At 40.0% G+C, this 22,045-nt stretch overlaps 1 protein-coding gene across 2 annotated transcripts in view; it reads left to right on the top strand.

The window, feature by feature from the left end:
* The window catches only part of SCUBE1 (signal peptide, CUB domain and EGF like domain containing 1), a 184,377-nt gene that overhangs the window by 137,943 nt on the left and 24,389 nt on the right, over positions 1-22,045 (top strand). For both annotated transcript variants that reach the window (XM_056481851.1, XM_056481852.1), the window contains 2 exons: positions 17,710-17,826; positions 19,758-19,880. In XM_056481851.1, coding sequence (XP_056337826.1) covers positions 17,710-17,826; positions 19,758-19,880 — 240 coding nt within the window. The remainder of the gene's footprint in view (positions 1-17,709; positions 17,827-19,757; positions 19,881-22,045) is intronic.

Below are 22,045 nucleotides of genomic sequence, written 5' to 3'. Positions count from 1 at the left end.
GGAAGACCTTGTTCATGAATTTCATGTGTGATGACATGCTCTCACTGTGGTATCAGTCTGAGGTTGCACCATTGAACTAATTGTTATTACACCAGGGAAAAACTCGAGAAAAGTTAGGCAAGAGCTGCTGCAGAATTTATTTGTTCATTATGCAGAGGGTTAATAATCCAGAGGCTGCAAAAGCTCCCTGTAAATAACCAGGTTTCCTTGATGATAGTGAGAATCTAGAAGCAGCCCTGTAAATGCTGTTTTGTTCTTTTGTTTCTTCACGTGCCAGAGCTCCAGAATGAGAGAGTCACCAGTAACAATACACACCATGCAGGGACTAAAGCAGGAGCTGATGTTCTCCTTCTCGTGTGATCAGACATGGAATTATAACCATCATCTGGCACCCTGCTTTTCCCATTGTCAGTGAGGAAAGGCTGGCACTCAGTCTTGCCTCTACATTATACATTGACTGATAAAATGTAGCTTGTCTGTTGCTGTAAGAAAAAAAAAAAAAAAAAAAAAAAAAAAAAAAAAAAAAAAAAAAAAAAAAAAAAAATTAGATCAGTGCAAGCCCAGAGAGGTTTTGGGCTGGACAAGTTCCTTCATCCCAGAAACTCTGGTTCTTCATACCATGAAATGGGGAGGACAAAGTAATTTCCTGTTTAAAGTCTGAGGTATTTGGGCCCCAGCAAACATATGTGATGCCTGCTTTGTGGGGGGATCATTGTGATAATTTAGTTCCTGTCTGTTTAAGGTGATAATTGGTGACTCATGCAGTCAGTATTAGCCTGCTAATGAAGGGAGAAGGAAAGTGAATGCAGAGCAAGGAATCACTGATCTCTGAATCACCTGCACTTTGCTTCTTTCCCTGCAAGAAGAATATAGTCAGGGGAAGTGGTTGTAGTTATTAATGTCAGGTCCATCAGGAAAATGTGGTTTGGGGTTAGTGACTCTCCTGGGATATAAATCATCCACATTTTGTTTTTTGTAACAGCCGGTCAACGCTGACCGTAAAACATTAATGAGAGATTCAGGGAAATTTATTTTCAGCATATTAGCCTTTCCAATGAGTGAAACAGAACAGTCTAATTTCTATTTATAAAAGATGCTGTTGTTCATGTTACATCTGTTGTTTTGATTCATAATAGAGTTTCCATGATTTATGATCTTTCTGTCAACATTGCCCTTCTCTTCTGGTTTTCATTTTTTAAATAAAGATTTCTTTCAGTTGCTAATCAACATGTTTACAAAACACTCATTTAGGACCTCAGAAATCTGCATTGTTTGGTATTGGGTCCTATTTAGTTCAGGTGGCCTCCCCAGTGTATAGAACATTCATCTCCAAACCTGTTCATCATTAATATCAGCACAAGGCAATTCTACATATTTCAATATAAAATGTTCATTCATATTCCCAGTGAAATTCTGAAGCTGTCCCACCTCATCTAATTTCCTTCATGTCCTTTCATTGTAGAACTCAGGGCTGACTTTAAGATTACAGGGAAATTGTATCAGTGCAGACTTTGTTCTGGTTGTTTGCAGAACTCCCACCCTGGTCGTTCCAAGTGCCTTCCCCACATTCATACCCCGTGTGAAGAGGAAAGCATTTCTCTTTCAGTTTTTAGGCAGAAAGGGTGAAGCCAAATATAGCAGCTTGCCTAAGATCACACATATAAATGCCTGGACTGCCCAGAGGATAAATCTCCAATTTTTGTAAATCTGCCCCTGCTCACTTGCCCATAACGAGGTATTCTTTTGCTCTTGTGTTTGTGCTCTTATCTTGATAGGAGAATTCCTTGATTTTTTCAGGAACTCTGAAACTTGGTCTCTCTTGGTGTCACTCTGCATGCTGAGTGCCTGTATAAGCACACTTGCCTTTGGAAGGGGCCTTAAAATGTTCTGCATTTGTGTGTTTACAGCTAAACCATTTTTAGCCCTGGCTGCAAAGAAAACCATTGTCAATCACAGATTATTCTGCTAGGGAGTGGTTCTCACGCTGTGGCTCCTTGTTAGACAAGGAGAGTGGGGGGTTCCCTTCCTTTCCCCTCCCCTGCATTCCAGCCATTTAAAAGGAAACTTATTTGTAACCCAGAAGGTGAAGAATCCAAACTGCCCTGCCAGTAATATTGTGGAGACTGATACTGTTTTTCCAGAGTCTCTTTTTTTTGCTCAGACTTAAAAATAGATTTTTTCCCCCTCCTTTGACAGGGAAATCACTGTATGACAATACCAAACCCATCTATTGTGTATTACTTTAATTGATCCCTTAAGTCTAAGGTATTGTAAATACTTTGGTGCAGGAAGAAACAGTTGGATTTATTTGTATAATCCTAGCAAAAAGAGGTCTGCATCTCCTTTGAACATGTAGTAAAAATAACATAGCTATATTTATAGCCAGGAGAGCTTGTGTTTGTAACCTTTTTGGTAATTAATAGAAGGACAACAACTCAGATCAGTTCTAGAATGACATCAGCAACAAGCAAGCAGGCAAGACTTGCTGCAGTGAAATAAAGCTGCAATGAATGTGTGTAAGCTCAGACATAATTACCTTAATCCTCAGCCAGTATGAGTTTTAGAGCCAGTTAACTTAATTGCTTATTCAGTTTCTGTTTGTTGTGCAGTGATCTTGAAAAAAAATCAACAATAAGCAGTCTCTCTTCTCTGCTCAAGTTCAAGCTTCATTAAGCACCCAGAAAAATGTGTGAAATTCTATCGTAAATAATTTTCTCTTCCTGCTCTAGGCATTGCTTTTTGCAAAGCAAGACAGTGAGAGACAGCACACACATTTGTTATAAATCTCTCCAGGGAGTGGTAGAGATAGAAAGATGTGTTACCTTGAGGGGAAAAAAAGAAAAATTGCTTTTAGTGGATGCAGTGATCAAGGTGTAATATTTTGGGCTGCTAAATCCACACTCACCCTCTGCCCCTCAGTTCAAAATAGAGACAACTCCTCCTACCCTGAGGAATTTAAACTTTTGCGGGGGCCAAAAGCTCAAGGCATTTACATCATTCTGGTCCAGTTTCAGCCTCCAGAATAGGCTTTAAGTAGGGTTTGATGATACCACAGGCATGATAAAGTCTGCTCAGGTTGCCTTCTCACCAACCATTTGAATTGTAGTAAAAGCAGATGACTGTCCACCAGGGAACAGTTCCTCCAGGACATGTGGAATACCTGCATGGGCCACCTGGCTTTTTTGGGCTTTCTTTACAGCCATAGATGACAGCATTTTTTATTTGCTTTGAAGTATTGCCAGTTTGACTGTTGGTTATTCTTTACAGCCTTCCTACCAGATTTTAAACAAATGTAATTGACCCTTTTGTAGCCAGGCACTGGAGCACAGGGTCTCACAGTCTGCTGTTGATATTGCTGGTTTCTGTCCAAAGGAGATTCAGTGATGCATGTTTCTGCAATAGGAAATCCCAAACAGAATTTGCCCCATTGCCTCATGAATAATTGAATTTTCCCTCTAGAGGTTTTCTATGGGCACTTTTTGCTATATTTGCATAGCTACAAAGCTCTCCAGTAGAGCTCCAAGTACAGCTGATTTGAGGTGGTTTTTCCTCTCACTACAAGACATGAGCATTTACAAATATTTGATATTTGTACTTTTCTTCCATTTAAAACAAATGTGCTTCTTATGCCCCACTCTACTCCCCTTCCTCTCTCCTCATCCCCACTTCCAGACAATACACCTCAAACCTTGTCCAGCTCTGGATTTTTTGCTTCCTGGAGTTTTGGGGTTTTTTGTTTGGTTTTGGGGTTTTTTTGTTTGGTTGGTTGGTTGTTTTTTGTTTGTTTTGTTGTTGTTGGTGGTGGTTGGTTTTTTTGGTTGGTTTTTGTTTTATCTCTACATATCTGTTACTAGAGGGATTCTTTACATAGGGCTTCCAATCCTAGTGTCAGGAGAAGCCTTCCTTCATCCTAGAATGAGAGAAAGAAAAATAACACCTTGAAAAACACAGACCAGACCTGGTCTGGAAACATTGCCCTATTAACTGGGCAGGTAATCACCTCCCATAATGTCCATCTTTTAACTTATTATATGAAATATGCACTATTTGCCTTCCCAGGGTCAGATTTGGATCTCCCAGCATGGTATCTCCATTTCAAAATTGAGTCTGAAATGAGGGATTAATCATACAGGGAAGGACAGATAGAAGGTGTTTGTGGGAATTATTTTTGGCCTAAAGAAGGCCCTAAAGATTAGCTACAAAGATCTCATTATACTCTTCTGTATGGAAGCATTGATGATAAATGTGGATGTGCAGGGCCAGTTTAATCCCAAATAAATCAGTGTGTCCACACCAGCAGCACTGAATCTCCAGCCATCTCTGACACAGAGTAACCAAATTTAAAAATAAAAGATAGGCAAAGAGTTTGCACCCTTGGGTTACATGGCAGTGACTGCCACTCACATTTGATCCTGCAACCCAACAAAGGAATCCTTGTCCTAATCACATAACCTGATGATGGTCCCAGGGTTAGGATGCACCCTTGCACTGATTTATACAGGACACAATTGCTTATCTAAGATAACAAACTACATCAGAGCACAGAAGTCAGGGCTGGAGCATCTGACCCCTCAGACTCAGTTTATCAACATGGTTTGGCCAACTTGCCAGTGAGAAGAGGTGGAAAGTTTCATTGTTGATCTACCCCCTCTCTTTCCTTTTCTACCCCTATTAAATACATGGAAAAGCAAATGCCTTCATATAGCCATTCCATCAGACAGATGTGCCCTGACATATCAAATGCATTGGCTGATTTTCATCCAGCCCAGCTGAGTCTGGCCTGAGTGTTTTAACTGTGGGAACTCTTCATGGACAGCCAGCAGTGCTGGTCCAGCTGCCAGGGCAGTGTAGCTCTGGAGGAGACACTGGGAGCTGCTTGTGGAAATCAGACTAGCTCAGAGAAGGAAAGCTCAGGATGATTTCCCTGTCACTGATGATGTTCACTCCCTATGCAGATTTTCTCTGTGGCATTCTGCACCACTGAGCCTTACAGAAATATCTCGCTTATGACAAGCACCATATTGCTTCTGGCATCAAGATTAAAAAATGCTCCACTGGGTAAGCAGCATGTTACACTGTCAGTGAGAGGAATACTTCTCAAATCCTTTCTGTTACACTGGGTGTCAGTGAGACTGTGAATATTGGTGCAGTCTGCCTCTGTGAGAAAAAAAGGGTTGCAAGATCATACCCAGAAACAATAAATGCCCCCAGGTAAGAAGTAAAAACAGCTCCAGCCAGTACAAGTTTGTTTGCCAAGTGATAGTATCTGCAGTGTTGGTTGTAGCAATTAAGTCTGCTGAAACATGAAAACAAACAGATCCCTCCAGCACCTCCAGTTCTCCCCTCTGCAGAAGTGTTTTCATAAGTTAAAGGGGAATGTTCTTTGGTTGCTGCTTCTTGGAAGGCATATTAAACCTCACAATCTAGGCTTTAAATCACTTTCTAATAGAATGAGGCCTAATGTGGAGAGGGCAGATGGGACAGATTATTCCATTTCTGTTTTCCCATGAAGCTTCTGACACAGGCTACTGTTGGAAGTTAGATAGTAGATTAGTTTGACCTCAGGTCTCATTCAGTATGGTAGCTCTTATACTGTTAAACTCTATAAAGTACTCTGCTATCAAATTGCTTTTTACAGCTCTGCCTGGCCCCCTCCTCTTGATGATGTGTGTGGGAAGCCAAGCAAAACGTTCCATTAGTGTTTAGAAAGAGAATTTGAGATATATTTTTTAGTTGATGTTGTAGGATTTATGACTTGTATAGTGCAGAAATTACTTTACTGGACTGGAATCATGTTATGTATTAATGAATTACCAGGATGTGAGTCAGCCTTGGAATAGCTGGAGCAGGAAGGTAGCATTCTTCCACAAACAATCATCTGTTGATAAATTGTGCTGAAAGCTGTAATTCAATAGGAATTGTTTTTAAAGAGAATCAGAGAAAGACTCTATGTGTATGTCTATTCTGCACTGTGGGACATGAATGCCATGTTACTGCACTCAAGCATTCAGTCACACTGATTATGGGCAGATAGCCTTTACCCTGAGTGCTAAACAGAATTGCAATAACATGACAGCCCTATCCCAAATATTACAGACTTTCATTTTCCTGTGCTTGCATCTACACCCCTGGGCCTTTTAAATTGCCCTGGTTTGTTTATTTTCTTCTGATGAGAAGTTTCTAACCTGTTGAAACCAAGGAATGGGATTTTTCTTGTATTAGCCATGTTACAAACCACTGCTCTTGGTTTTGGTAGCTTGGAGACGAGGCCTTAGTTAAGACAGGTGAAATAAAACCAAAAATTTAAACTCAAATGTTGAGTCAGTGGAATGGAGGAATGTCCTCTGGGGTTTTGAGGCACGTTTGCAAATCATGGTGTTGGTTTTTTCAGTGGGATTCAGTGGATTCTGCAGAGGCCAGCCTTTCTGGGCAGGGTTTTAAAGCAGGGTTTTTTAAGGTTTTTTTTTTCCTTTGAGGTAGAGCCAGAGGACAGCAATTCTTGTGTGTATATTCAGTGGTCCCTTGACTTCAGCAAGAGCTTTGAGCAAGCTGGGAATGCACAGGTCCACGGGAAGTGAAGGGAAGTGCTGCATTTGGGTTCTCAGCTGAAAACTGAAACTGTGTTGTTGTACTTGCTCTTTCAGCACCATCAAATAACACCAGGCATGTTTTCACCCAGACTAGTTCCTTGTTCCTTCAAGAAGTCTCACTAGCAGCTCCTACTTAAAGGGTGATAGAGACAACACCTTAGCAACCCGAGCAGTTTTCTCTTTTCAAAAATATGGCTAAAAATCAAATGTATTGCAGGATAGAGGGAATATTCCTTCCTTGATACAGAAAGGGTAAAACCTTCATTATATTCTCCTCAGGCTGTTAAGCTGCTTTTACAGAGTTGCTGTGTAAATAGTGGCTTGAACAGAGTGCAGACTAGTAAATATATTTATGTTTGTAGGAAAACAAACTTGCCTGAAGTTTGTTTTAATTCTCTTGATATATGGCTTCTCCTACCCCAAGCTCTTGGTTTAGTGGCACAGTTTATTCCTATAATAGCAGTAGATAACTCAGCTTGCCTTTGCCTTGGGAAATAATTGATACTGGAAAATTATACATTTGCTTATAAAATCCTAGCAATGTCTTGATAAAAGTACTTCTTAAAAAAACACTGGAAAAGTATTGACTTTAATTGCATTTTAGATTGTCCTAACAAAACAATGGTAAGAGGATAAACATAATAGGAGCCAAAGCCAATTGCCTCCTGCTGGGTTCCTGAGATTAACAGAGGAACCTGAGCACAACAAAACCCTCAAGTAATGGAGAGGGTGGGGAAGAGCTGGGACAGGTGAGCAAAGGCCCAAGAGCAAGGGTAATGTCTGGCACAACTTCTGTCTCCAATCTCACACAGAAAATGAGGCTTTTGCCTTTCTGGTCACAATTTCTCTTTCACTTCATGTCACAGCAGAGTCAGCCCTCAAAGCCTGGAGAAGTTGTGTTGCTGGGAAGTGGTTGTGTCCAGCTGTCACACAGAGAAATGCAAGCTGGCTCAAGAGGATCTTTATTTTCATACCATAAATACCTCTGTTTCAAAATCTTATGTCAAAGACAATCTGTACCTAATGTGAGGAAGTTATAAAGCCAATAAATTCAGTGTCAGGGGTGTGTTGAGTGTTCCCACTTCTGCCAAGCAATGCATTCCACAGAGCAGTGCAGATGTGGCTGCACAGATTGGTCCCTGAAATGCTCATCCATTGGGAAGAGCTGTTCTCCAAGGGCTGCACATCCTTGGTGCCCACAGTGCCACAGCTTCACTGGTGCTAACATCCATAACAGCTTTGACTTCATCAGAAATGGCTTCTCCAGGCTAAGCATTCAGGGGAACAGTTTCAAATCAGGCTCATTTATCACAGCTTTCTTGAGCTTTCTCTGATTTGCCATTGCTGAAAAGTTGAAAATGTACTTGGGCTTTTCTTTGGTCTTCCATCTCTTCCTGATGCAATCATGGGAGGATTTGGTAGCTCCTGTGATCTGACAAAATGCTTAGCTTAACTCATTTCCTATTGATTTTAGAGGTAATAGGTTATAAAAATGAATAATACTGTTAAGTGTACTTAGGCATTTTTTTATGCTGTTAGCTTTGCTAGAAGATAATGGTGCTTTACTCAGCTTCAGATCCCTGTAGTACATTTTTATATGTTTTAAAATTCATTTAAAAATCTTCTTAAAAATTGTTATTCACAAAGATAGCAGCAAGGAGAAAAAGCAGGAAGAGAGAACTGCCATGAGCTTACAGTGAGGATAAGTGTGATGTGCTCAACAGAGAACACCAGTACCAATTTCAAATCTTTCCTTCCAAATACCTTTATAGAACACCTCCCTAGGCTCACTTTGTGCCTGTGACCTTGGACAGACTTACTAATTTTATACCATTGTGTCTAGTTATTAGTAGGTTTTTAACATGTTCCATAAGAGACCAGGCAAACTTTCTTACCTGCAAAAGAAAAAAATCCCTTTCTTTTTTTAACTTCTCTATTTGAAAGTATCTGCAGAGCTGTCTCTGGTGACCAGCATTGGTTTTCTCATTCTTCTCTCTGCTAGGACAACTGACCAAATTTAGAATTGAGCTCAGATGATGAATCAGAGGAAGAGGGAAACTTGGCATTTGAGGCCAGGCACCTTTTCCTTCTCAGCAGTCACATGGCAAAAAGTTGACACTGCTGTTCCCCAGCTCTGCTTGCAGGACTGAGATATGGGAAGTAGATTTTCTCAACCATGTTTAAAATATTAGAATTACTATCTGCCAAAATTTAATTTATCAGGTAATCCTCTACCATTATTCTGTTTTTAAGTTTGATGCTGCCCCCAAAAATAGTAGATGATGGGGTCTCCCATGCTGCTGCAGGGAAACATATCAGAAATATTTTTTTTTGTCCAACAGCAGAGAAATAATAATGTAATAATAATGGTGGTAATAATGATGATGTATTTCATTATAGAAAAAGCCTTGGTCCAAATCCCACCACCTACAGTCAGAGCAACCCCCAGAGACCCCAAAGCTGGCTGCCAATTTTTGCCTGGCTGAAATTGCCAGATTCTGCAGTTTCCATCCAAAAGCATGAACCTTCCCAGCCCTTGGGCAGAGCTCTTGGTGATCCAAGAGCAAGCAAATCCATGGCTGATGCATGAGGCAGAACAAAGCCATAGTGCCTGGGAGCAGACTTGGCTCTGCAGTGCTGACAGGAAGAGGAATGAGTGGTGGTCACTGTGGGGAGCACACACATGTGTTAAGGGAATAGGCATTTACTGCACTGAGATGTTGTTCCACAGCCCTGCTGTTTCTGCAGACTCAGAGGAAGTCCTGAGGGAAGCTTGTGGAAGAGAAGGAGCTTGTGAATTCTGCGTGGAAGAAAAGCTAAATATGGAATTTTTGAAAGAAACTGAAAAAGAGAAGGGAAAATTAATTTGTTGCTACGTGAGATCACATAAAGCTCCCTTGGAAGAGTTCCTAAAGAGAAGATTGTGTTTACTGTGGAGAGGGAGCCTACGATTTTATTGCCAAGTCTCATTTTTTAACCTGCTTTCCTTTTGTTTTCAAACCCCAGAGATAGCACAGTGGTTCACAGAAAGTGCAACTGGTCTCTTTTGATAAGGTCTGATAGCAGAGATAAAGGAAACAAGCAGCCATTTGCCTTTAAAGACCTTCCCAAATATACTGTCCTGTTCTTCCTAAAAGCTCTTCCCTTTGCTTTAAGGTCTAGGTAAATAGTGGGAAACCAGTTCTGTGATGTTAATGAGGGTGGTGAGTTTGCTGGGTGAAGAGTGGTCCCCTTGGTGCTTAGCATCAAAGAAGGATGTGCCTGCTGCAGTTCCTCTGACACTGGAATGGCCAATGAAAAATTGCTGTCTTTTGAACTGAGGTGAATTCACAGGAATTAGAGCCAGCCAGCCAGCCCAAGGGAACTGCTCAGTTGGAATCATTCCTGCTTTCTTGTGTGTAACCTCAGGCCCAAGAAAATAGTATGAGAAATCTAAAAGCATGAACCTGCTTATTCCTGAAAGGATCAGGTATGCATTGTACTTTTTAAAGTAAACTATTCAGCCTTTACAAAACTTAGCAGTTAGAAAGGATCACACCAATTTGAACTCTTGAGAGTTAAACTGATGGAAAGGATTAAGGGATCTGTTCAGGAAGACACCTAGACAATCCCTTCTGGGACAGGGATGCTTTTGGAGTTTACCAAGCAAAATGCTGGAGGCTGCTTAAGTACAGGAGCTTGGACTAAATGAGTATCAGTATTTAATGCTGGTATTAAATATCCTCCTTCTATCAAAATAAACATCCAGTTTCTGGATTATGTTTTGGAAGACATTATTCAATTTCAGACATGTAGCAGAAGTGTGAGAACACACAGTAAAAGGAGGATTCAGTGATGCTCAGATATTCATTTGAACAAAACGAGAGCATCTAAAAATGATCAGACCAAAATGATAAAAAACAGAGACAGCTGTGGCTCCCTAAACTGCACTTGCACCAGAGCTATATGGAGTGTTCATTCTGCATGAAGACAGAGGAAGAAGACATGGCCTGTCCTAAGAGTGAGAGCCCCAGGAGCAGAGATAGGGGATTGTTGAACTTACTGTGGGTACAGACAAGCTGGGAGGAAGGGGAAAACAAGCAGTTTCCAGGATTTCAACAAACTGAATAAAAACACAGAGACAGGATCCTCAGGCTGTGAGGCAGAGTTAGGTAAATGATAACATTTGTCCTTAGTACAGCAATATACTGTGAGCCTATCCCTGAAGCTGAGCAGCAGTCACTGCTAAATCCTTGAAATACCTCCTCAGTGGGATGCTTACATAATAAGTCACAGATTTCTAATTATTTATTGCCTCTGTCTCAAACATATATTGCAGGTTTCTTTTGTTGGTTATATACATTTATTTGTTTTACTACTTCTTTGCTTTCTAACAAATCATCTCTAATAAAAAGCACATTTCCTTGTGAACAGAATCAATTTCCTTCAGAAGTCTTTCAGCCCCTGATTAGTGGGTTACATTTGGTCTTCACTAATCACATACTTAACTGTGAGCAATAAAGTTCTTAAATAAATAAATGCTTTGGTCCAAGTCAACATTAGTCATAATGGAGAGTTTCCCACTCAAATTTCTGAAATACAAGATAAGACTGTGTTACCTGGGCACTTAGCTTCCCATTAAAAGTACAGCAATTAATGCCAGATCTGGCTTTTTTCTGCAGGTCATTAGGTATATTATTAACAATTAAGTCTCAGCAGCAAGATGACTTGATTGCAGCTCAGTAGTGCAATGGGAAGTCTAAATGGGTGTGGGTTTTCAATTACTTTTAAAGGCCTGAGGTTATGGCTATTTTTTTCCCCCTTTGTGTTAGGCTGCTCCAGAAGCACTCAGTGGGAAGGTAATGAAGTAGAAGATTTGTACATTACTTCATCTTTCCCTGCTTCCTTTTCATTGGTTTTATTATTGTAAGCTTTGAAACTTAAGGAGAAGTTAGCTGTAAGCCATTCCTCCAGATCAGGGCTGGCTGTGTATTAGAGAGCTGCATTCTCACATGGAGGATGCATTTTTACTAACTGTGAACAGGGCTAAGTCACTGTGGATCAAAAAAACCTGGGCTGTGGTGGAAACCCCATCACACTGCTGCTGTAGCAAAACAATGCCTTCCCAGCATTGAGTTTAAACCACCATTTGTTGGGGAGCATAGCTTGAATCATGACTCCCTATGGTCCAGCAACCACTCAGATTAAGATATGTGGTTTCCCTAATGTCTGTCAAATATTGCTGGAAGCTGGGCTGGCTGGGCTGTGAGGTGAACAGCATTACATGGGTGGTATCAGCTCCCCACAGAAATTGGAGGTGGGGGGAGGAGAAGACAGAATATAACTTTCAGCCAAAATACATACAAAAAAAGCATTAGTGTTTATTTTAAAAACATCATGTAACACTTCTTTAGAGTTTCTCTGTATGTGTGCTTAATGAATGAGAACAAGGAAAGGCTCTGTTTCTCAGAGGAGTCGATAACTTGGGAGCTGGGAAAGGTGAACACAAAACATTCTGACTAACCTTGAGTTTGGCTTGTGTGCAGGACCTGACTCCACACTTGGCTTGGGGGTTAAAAATAAACCAGGGCTGTGTGAGATGGACAGAACAGAAGTACATCTGAGGAGATAACCCCAGTGCCCTGAGAGTGCCTTTGCTGTGCCCACTGCACTGGGACAGCTGAGCCACTGCTCCCAGCTGGGGCTCAGCCCCACCACCACCTCATCTGAAACCCACAGATTCCTTGCTGTGGATATTCCTCACAGCAGCCTGGGCAGCAGTTAGGAGGTAGATAAAAATCCTTGCTGCCATAATCAAGGTATGCCTAAGCTTACTGGGAGGATTTGGGCTCTATGGACTCACAGCTGTAATAGTACTTTAAATTATTGCTATCATATAAAAAAGGCCCATTTTTGATGTACCAGCATTCAGGGGGTCATCAGTCACTTCTGCTGATGAAGGAGTTGATAATTGATTAATATTTCCTTTTATTTTTACTGTATACTCTAACTAAAAAATATTTCTTTTTTTTTTTTTTTTTTGTTTTACTTCATTTGAAATAGAATATTTAAATTTAATTTATCTATTTTGAATATATGCAGTGATCTAATGTATACTTCATGTCCTGCCTCACCAAACACAGACAAGTCAAATATAAGATGGGTTCTTTGCTTACAGCATCCAGAATCTTTACAGTCTTTACTCTGTTCTCCATGCCTGTTTCAGCTTTTGTTGATTGTCTTTGAGTCACTCCTGTAGCACAAATAGCACCACCAAACAATGATCTCTCCTTGCCACTTTTATTTTCAGATCAAGTGAAAAATACTCCAGTCTCAAGAGTAAACTGTTATGCAGTTATGATATATGACCTGTGGATATATATATATATATATATACACATATACATATATATGGAGATATATATATATATATGTGGATATATATATATATATATATATACACATATACATATATATGGAGATATATATATATATATGGAGTTATATACATATATATAATATATATGGAGGCTCCCAGTTTCATAAATTGACCTAGCTACTTATACATCTCAGAGAAAAGCTTTTGAGATGACCATTGGTTTTCTCTAAACAATTTCTTCACTTGTTCTTAATATTAACAAAGTTACATTAAGGAAAAGAGAGATGGGACAGTCTTCATTTTTTAAGGAGATTTTTAATGTGGAATTGGGAAGCTGCACATCAATTCTTCAGTTCTGTAACCACAACACTCAAATCACAGCTCTGTGCAAGTGAGTTTTGCACAAGTGCATTCTGTCAGGGAGTGCAGCAGCTCCTGCATCAGTTTGCAGTTCTAAAACATCTCTAAATCCAGCAGGATTTACCAGTCTCCCCTGTGTGTGTCTGGTGCTGATCTGCTTGTTTGTAATGCTAATGCTTTTTTGGAAATGTCCTGCTTTACACTTTGATTTCCTGATCATTGGTTCCTTTTAATTACTCTGAAATTTATTTCAGAGAGATGACAATCAGGAGTACAGGGTGCTGTGTCTGAGGGCTGGAAACAGAGTACAGAAAGGAGCCTTTCACTTCAGAGCTGCTGGTAGGAATCCAGCTCAGGTTCAGGCTTAGCAAAAATCACCTCTGTGTGATGGATCTGGGTGCCCTGCACTCTGCATCCACAAGTGACTCAGTGTCCCCATCACACAAACCACAGAACAATTGCTGCTACTGTAATTGGGAGTCTAGTGGCAGCAGCAGTGGAAAGGGCAGGGACTTGAATGAGCATGGAAAATGAGCTGCTTTATTCCCTGTTCCCTCAGGTCACCTTTGAGACACATCTGTTTGAGGAAACTTAGAAGAAATTCGATCTCTGGTAGCTCCCTTCTGGAGATAGAAGAATTTACTTTGCAGTACTGACAATCTGACACCCACTAAAAAACTTTACATTCTAGAAAAATAAAGATCATTATGGGATCATTTAACATGGGAAAGCCTGAACTTTAAAAAAAAAAAATTAAAAAGCTACGTATGATTGAAAAATCAACAATAAAATCCAAATGCTGACTTGAAATAATAGGAACCTAGCCAAACTAATATTATCAAGCATGGCCACCACTGCCAAAAATTGCTTCCCTCAAAACCTCAGGGAAATCCTGCGCTTTTATTAAACCATTGAACAATCTCTTCCAGTTGAATCCCTTCTAGGGAAAAATTAAGGAGTGTTTCCTCAGGGATTCTCTTTGGAGGTGAGAACCTGGATTGCTAGACAAGATTTGGACTGTATTCAGCCTGAGATGATGCCTTGATGTCATGGGAGCAGGGACTGGCAGGAGAGCTGTCAGCAGCACAGGACACCATGAAGAGAAGCCTGGCACTGCCAGTGTGCCCATGAATCCATGGTGGAGCCTGCAAGGGAATTTTGGAGGTCACCTCCTCCAACCCCTCAGCTTGGCACTTCACTGGGTCTGCTGTGAAGCAGGGAGCTCCTTTCTTAGATTTTATGTGTATCATTAGTATTCCTAAGAAAAGCTGGCAGGAAATTCACCACGTGCTACCAGCAGGGCTGTGGAGACACCTCTTAACATGCTGAAATGACACAGTCACCTATGCTGACTGCAATGCATGAAATTTTGGCTAGGTGAAAGTAAAAAAATTGTGTTTGATGTCAGATAAGTGCATTAGCAAATCTGAAATGTTGGGAGACAGTTTGGACTACATGTGGGTTTACACCAAATGCAACCAAAAATAAAATACAGACTTCAACCTTAAGTTGAAGTTTTCCACCCCAGTTCCTCAAAACTACAACATTTTGACTTTTCATCTTAAAACAGTTTAAAAACTTAATTTAAAAGCTTTAAATAATTTTAAGAGCACCTCAGACCCAGGAAGGTAATTTATCAGTATTTATTTTGGGGTGTGGGAGGGGAGAAATTCAGAACACCACAGTACAAAAATGTTTGTGTGTTTGGGTGTGTACATGGGGGGTAGTGCCACATCTCTGCTTTTGTATTTTTTGACTTCTGCTCAGTAGATGAGGCTACCAGATTTTGTAGTACAAAAGGAGAACAGGGTTCAATTTTTTTAGTACAAAAGGAGAACAGGATTTAATTTTTTTAGTACAACTAAGAACAGGGTTTAGATGCTCACGTTTGTTCCAGGTTGTGGCAAAGCAGGATTTGAAACTCAAGGCTTTGAAAGTCAAATTCCCAACTCCATGGTGTCTTGTGAGACACACCTGTGTCATGAGAGTGGTGGGAAATAAGCACATCCTTTCAGGCTGAATATGGAGAGTGTTGTGAAGCACCACAGAGCTGTGAGGGCCAGCTTCAAACTTTCTGGGATCCCAGGAATAACAGCACCCAGAGCACAGATTTCAAAGTTTCAATACAAAAAAAAAAAAGAACCAAAAAAAAGAGAGGATTTCAGCATCCTGTATCACCCCACTGGTTTCTTGTAACGAAGAGAATGTGGTGCATATTTTTGCCTTTTCTATGACAAGTGCTGAATTCCTCAGGGGGCTGGTGATTGTGCAGAAAGCTGGGTCCTTCCCCAGCCAGGAGCAGGATGCTGGATTCAGCACACTGAATTTCTGAGAGCAGCAGCAGGAGGGGGAGTGAGGGCTTTAAAGGGTGAAAAAGCTGTGGAGTAAAAATGCATTTGGCCATCCTGAGTGCCTGTTACTTGGCAAGCAGTGGTCATCAGACTATTTTGGGAAGTTCATCCTCCTTGATGTGAAGAAAAATAAGCCAAACACAAAGTGCTGCATGTGAAAGCAGTGCATGAACACTATGGACTAAACTAGTGCAGGGTAAGATCACTGTTTAGGAATATGAAATTGGTTGTGAAAAAGAGACTCCCAAGGTAAGTCAGAGGCCAGAAAATGAACTGCTTTTGTAAATTCCCACAGTTCCACACAGCAAAGAAGGTTACACATGAATGAAACCATGATGTATGATTTGGCTTCTTAAGCATTAAAAATCCTTTAAACTATAGCTGCAGTGTTCATTCCCAAATGATTTCACTGTGTGTATTTATTTAGAGAAAGCTGAAACAGTTTGCCATTTATGTGTATTCAAAAGCTGCACATTTCCAGGACTATAAAGGAAACCTTAAAAAGAAATTACATTCAGAAGTCAAATGATGATATTTTAAAATTGATTTTGAAATGCATTAAAAATTAAATAGATATAAGAAAGAGAAAAATCTCAGTTGTCACAAGGGATTGTGATGCATAAAACTGTATAGCACAGATTTCTCTTCATTGTGTTTCTTTCATTCTAAGTTATGCATTTGCCTGGACAGTTGCTTCCCACATTGCGAATTATCTTTTGTGTGAATGTTTTGAAACATTTTAAGTTGGAGGTCATAGAAAATATAGCTGTTTGAGTCATTCTAAATTTGTGCATAAATTCTCACATAGATTTGTATGTGTACACATACAGGAAATATTAATTTTATAGTTCTGGAAGGTAAGTACTTGCATTTATAATGACAGAATGAGACCTAGAATGCTTCATTAAATGTCAGAACTATGTAAATAATACTTGGCTATAGGAATTGGGTAGCATACCCTAAAGTATGGTTAGTTTTCAAGTTTTTTCAAACACCAACAGCTTTCCAAACTGTTTTTCATGTACAACATGTAAGTCTAAGTTACATTTTGTGATGATGTTGTTCAGGTTTTGTTCTTAAAAAGTAGTTCTAGAAACTGTCATGGGAATATTATTCCATTCACTTATAACTCAGGAACATTGGAGGAATGAGATTTGTTGAAATGACCACTGTCAAATAATGTCATTGTATTCAGCTTTCTGTAAGCAGAAGAATGAATCACTGAAGAGAATTTATTTTTACAAAAAACAATAAAATTAACTCATATGTGTTATTTTGCACAGATTGCTATTTAAAGTACCTTTAATATTTTTAGCAAGTCCATTCTGTCAGGACTGCTGTCAAATCAGCCTCACAGCACCTGCTCAGCAAAGCCTTTTTACTGTCCTGGAAGCAACATGCTCCTGGTTGCTTTTTTCATGGCCTGGTGGATGAAAGAGGCTGTGTAAGCCAGGGTTTCATATTGCTGAGTAGATAATTAGAGATGCCTGGCTTTTTTTTTTTTTTTAGGGGGAAAAGGTCATATTTCCTTAGAATGTGGGTTTTGGAGTAGTATTTTCTGTGCTAGGTGCAGCCTGTCCATTCCATATTCTCCAGCAGTGGTTTGCAAGTCTGGACAGTCTTGTAAGGCAGAGCAGAAGTCTGGGAGCAACTCCCTGTCCTGGTGGGCAGCATGTCAGCATATGGAAAGTGAAAGAGGGAATTGCTTGATTGAACCTAAACCTTTTCTCCATTGTGCCACTAACTTCCCCAAAAGCTCCTGCTGGGTCAGTATGATCAGAAGTTAAAGGTTGCCATCTAATGGGGAATGTACATAATGCAATCTTCATTGGGTTTTACCAGATTATCTCTTCTTGTCCTTCTTCATGTACCTCTAAGTATTTTCTTTACAAGGCACTAGAGGAATGAGAATGATATTTTATTCAGATTTATCATGGGATGGTAAGTGATATTTTATCAGTAACAAGATGTTGCAACCCAGTGAGAAAATCCAGTCATTTGGTGTAACCTGATTAAATCCAATTCCTTAATGCTTTTTCTGTTAATTCAGATATAGATGAGTGTTCCTTTGAAAGGACCTGTGACCACACCTGTATCAACTACCCTGGAAGCTTTGAGTGTCTCTGCCACAAAGGCTACACTTTGTATGGACTGACACACTGTGGAGGTTTGGAAACTGAGCTTTGCTTACATGTGTGTTTGTTTGCTTTGTGTACTGTTTACAGAGCCCCACATTCTTTTAGATTAAGGTTTTGTAACTCAAGATGATAAAAACATAACGTTAAAATAAACTTAAAATATCACGAGTTGACTAAAATTTCAATATCTCAGATGTGCTGAAGCATTCCCAAGAGGAAAAACACCAGTGAAAACCAATATCCCACCATTTTTTTTATCAGAACTTCCACAGGAGTGAGGTTACCCACAACTGTAGGGAGGCTTCATATGATGGGCAGCAAAGAGAATATGGGAAAGATGTCAGTTTTGCACAGTTTGTGTATTTTGGCTCTGTTGGCATTTGTCCTTACCCATCTGTGACATAAACTGCCTGTGAAATGCATAATGAAGGCTCCCATCTTCTGGGGACATACTTTCAACCTTTTTGGGTATGATTGGAAAGAATTGGTGCTGTAATGTTGTAATGCTGTAGGAGAGGGATATTTTTGAAGTGCAGCATTACCACAGTGACCAATTAGAGGTTCAGCAGCAACAGATGCTGGCCCCTCACTTTTGAGGGCTGAGCTCACCTGATTTTGTAATGTCAACATGAGACCCTGCTAATGGTATCTCTGCATGGCTTATTTTTTGGGAAAAAGATACAGGAGAGGTGTATGCTGGTCTCTCATTTATGGAGAAGTATCACATGAATTCATGGTAAGAGTAGAGGTAGGCAGGAAGAGAAATAGGAATCCATCTAAGGAAGCAATTTGGGAACAGACCCCACTTGAAAGCAGTTGTGAAACCAAGTTCTCAGTCCAAATGTTTTTGGGACTTGTGGGAGAAACTGGTCTTCAGTTCCACTGTTAATGCCTTAATGACTTAATGGACTAATTTAGGAAAAGCCTCAAAGTTTGGGGTTCTGCCTCAATCTTTAAATAACCTTCAGCCTTGGTTCAGCTTCAGTCTTTTCAGGAAGACTGAAGGACCAAAACTGCCACTGGAAAATCTCAGTGATGAACTTTGACCAAAACCATAACTATATCCAAACCTCCTGCTTTTTTCCATTATGAGCAGATACAAAATCACAACTCTGAGTCCAGACTTGTCCAGGCTCCAAGTTTTGCCACCTAGCCCTGTCATTAGTTTTAGTCCTTGCATGCTTAATTTTGAGGTCTACCAATGAGCCAGAGCATTAGCAATGCTGTGTATCTCCTGTTGATTTGGTGTCATTTCAGTTCATTAAATAAATAAATGTTCTTTCTGCTGAGAAGAGAGAAGATGAGAGATTGACCTTGTTGGTCTGAGTGTATCAATGCTGAATGCTTGGACTAAAAAGGATACACCTCATACTGACTAAATACCTTTCTAATGTAGCAAAAGTTGAAAGAATTTTGTGGAATATCAATGATAACATATATGATAATTTCTTCACCTTCTTGCAAGCTTTACCTTCTAGACTTCGAGGAGTAGAAGTCTAAACTACACTTCAACTGCTTTGTTTCTTTTGAAAGCATCATTTCCTCTTCTAAAAGAAACTCTGGGAATCACTGTGGGGAATTTATCTCCTTATTCTGCAGAAGTGATGTAATCTTACAGAGGTTTATGTCATTTTTCTATATAATGAATTATTGTCCAGGTGCTGCAGAGACTTTTGAGGATATTTTATATTTTGTGAGTACTCCCAAGAATTTCAGTGTAACTGGTGCTGGCAAGTAAACTATCAAATGCATAAATCCTTGGGAGAGTAGGAGCTGTGCAGTTTCAGGACAAATACATGCAATATGCACTAAAGTTGTTTGGCACTGGTTTATGCATGTTTGTACAGACTCAAATGCAAAAGATCCTGTAGAAAAGGTTTCCTTATGCAAGCCATACCTTAATGCACAGTCTGTGTGCACACATGGTTAAGACTCTTCACAACTTTAAATCTGTTTTCAGATATTGATGAATGCAGCATCAGCAATGGTAGCTGTGACTTTGGGTGTCTTAATACCATGGGGAGCTATGAGTGTGTCTGCCCACCTGGAAAGAAACTGCACTGGAATAAAAAGGACTGTGTTGGTAAGTGCAGATGACTCAGAGGTGACTCTGGGGAGGCTCCTGTTCTCTAAGGTTTTGTTTGGGAGAGGCTGCATTTTCACCATCTAGATCCCCAAATTCATTCTATAAACTCAGATAACACCTGAGTTTATCCTGTGGAGCTCCATGGATACAACGTTAAGTCGATTACCGAATGAGCAATATGTTAGATTTTATTTGTGTGGAATGGTGTTTTTTTAAGTTTATGAGTTCATTCACAGAAATCTAAGTAGTATTATTATTAGCTTAAGTATTTTATACTTTTGTTTTAATTTGCCCTCTTCCCACCTCTGTAATGTCAGGTATAACTTTATTTACCTCTAACACTAATTTAGAATATTCAAAATATTTATCTGTTTACAAGTAGGACATAATACCTACGTTTACAGAACCATACCCCAATTTTTCAAGTTGTCTGTAAAAGTGTCCTGCTTCATATAAAGTACTGACACTAGCTGAGTCAGAAAGTGTTAATCACAATGATCACAAATCCTGAGACCAGAAAAATTTGGCACTTGCTGCTAGTGCCACTTTGTGGCAGACCTGAATTTCTGTATCCTTGAAAGAGATTGACTTCTTTTTCTGCAGTCTTATTTGAAGCACAGCAAATCTTGGTCATGGCTACAGCCAAAGTATTTTGTGTGAGATTTTAATTCTCATTTTCCATTTTTAATGAGAATGGCATACCTGGGGTTTTTCATGGCTAAATTTTTTAACCACAAATAACTTCTCATAGGCACATTTGGGGATGATGCCTAATACCCAGGTGGGAGCATGATAGAAGAAGAAAAAGGGAGATCTCCCTTCAGGGAATCTCTGCACATACTGAGAGAAAGCACTGCTTAATCTGGACCAGTGAGCACAGCACTGGCCTTATGTGATCATGCAATTGTGGCATTTTTTACATGGATACAGCACTGGCAAGCACTTTATAACCAAGGTGGGGTGAGATGAGAGCCTCAAGCTGAGTTCCAGCCTTTGCCTCTATGTTCTTCCTAAGCTCAGTTAAGTGCTTCACTTTCTATTACCTTCCCTGCTATGTAGAGAATAAGGATTGTGACAGCAAGAAATAGCTCACTGTGGTTTTTAGTTCTCCACTAATTCTCCCTTGCCATATACCAGTTATTCCTCTGGAAAGGATTTTGTAAATTAACAGATGGGACTAAAAGTTTTGGAGGTTTGATATGAAGTTAGACTACTTGTGGTATATTCCCTCTCTCAGCCTACCAAGAATGTTGGTAAGAGGCTGCATTGAAAATATTTTCCTGGTTGTAAATTTCTCCTCATTATTTATAATGCTCAGCAAGAAGATGGAAATAGAACACCCTTGTCTAGTGATACACACTCTAGTATTTGGTGGCTTCAGTGAGGTTTAAAATGAGCATCATCTCCCTGCTGATTGCCTGCCTTCATTATCAACATTTTTGAGAGGAAACTATGTTCTAAATTGTTACAAAAGCACAATAAAAAGTGGAAGAGTTATATTTAGTGATCCTGAATGCCATGTGATTTGGAGACATTGGCAGTAACAAAACCCTCTTTTGCTCAGCAATGGCACTTTGTGCTTTGTTGCCTCCTCAGCCCAAGGAAATAGTTTCTTTAAAGACATCACCAAAGCAACATAGAAGATTTTGGAAGGAGATAAGTGGAGGATGATTATTCCCATATCTCTGATATGAACATAAGGCAGGTTTATGGGGCTTGGAAATTTTCATATTTACTAACCAGTGAGGCCAGGAATACAAACCAGCTGGAGGCTGCTGGGGCTTTTCCTCTGCACTCAAGCCAAGTCAGGCCACATTCATTCCAGCTCCTGCTTTGGAACTGCTTGGTTTCATGATGGCTTTACTGGGCTTTTCCCATGCCCTGGTAGACCCAAACCAGTCTGGCTGCTACAGCTCTGGTGTCAGAAGCAACCCCTACCTCAGTGAGCTCTGCTGGCAAGCTGACAGGTAGGAAAAATGACATTTACAGTACCACAGTCAGCAGTGAGAAAAACAAATGTCAGCCAAACCTGTCTTGTAAGGTGAGCAGATCTGGAAGAAGTAGCAAGAAACAAGAATCACTTGGGAGACCTGCAGGGTGCTCTGTCTTCACCCTGCCATGAAGCCAAGAGGAGAAGCTGGATTTTTCCTTCCCATGAGAAA

This window comes from Oenanthe melanoleuca, chromosome 1A, assembly GCF_029582105.1.
Source record: "Oenanthe melanoleuca isolate GR-GAL-2019-014 chromosome 1A, OMel1.0, whole genome shotgun sequence".
NCBI classification, from domain to species: domain Eukaryota; kingdom Metazoa; phylum Chordata; class Aves; order Passeriformes; family Muscicapidae; genus Oenanthe; species Oenanthe melanoleuca.
Note: the sequence above shows the minus strand (reverse complement) of the source record. Positions and strands in the feature narration are given on the sequence as shown.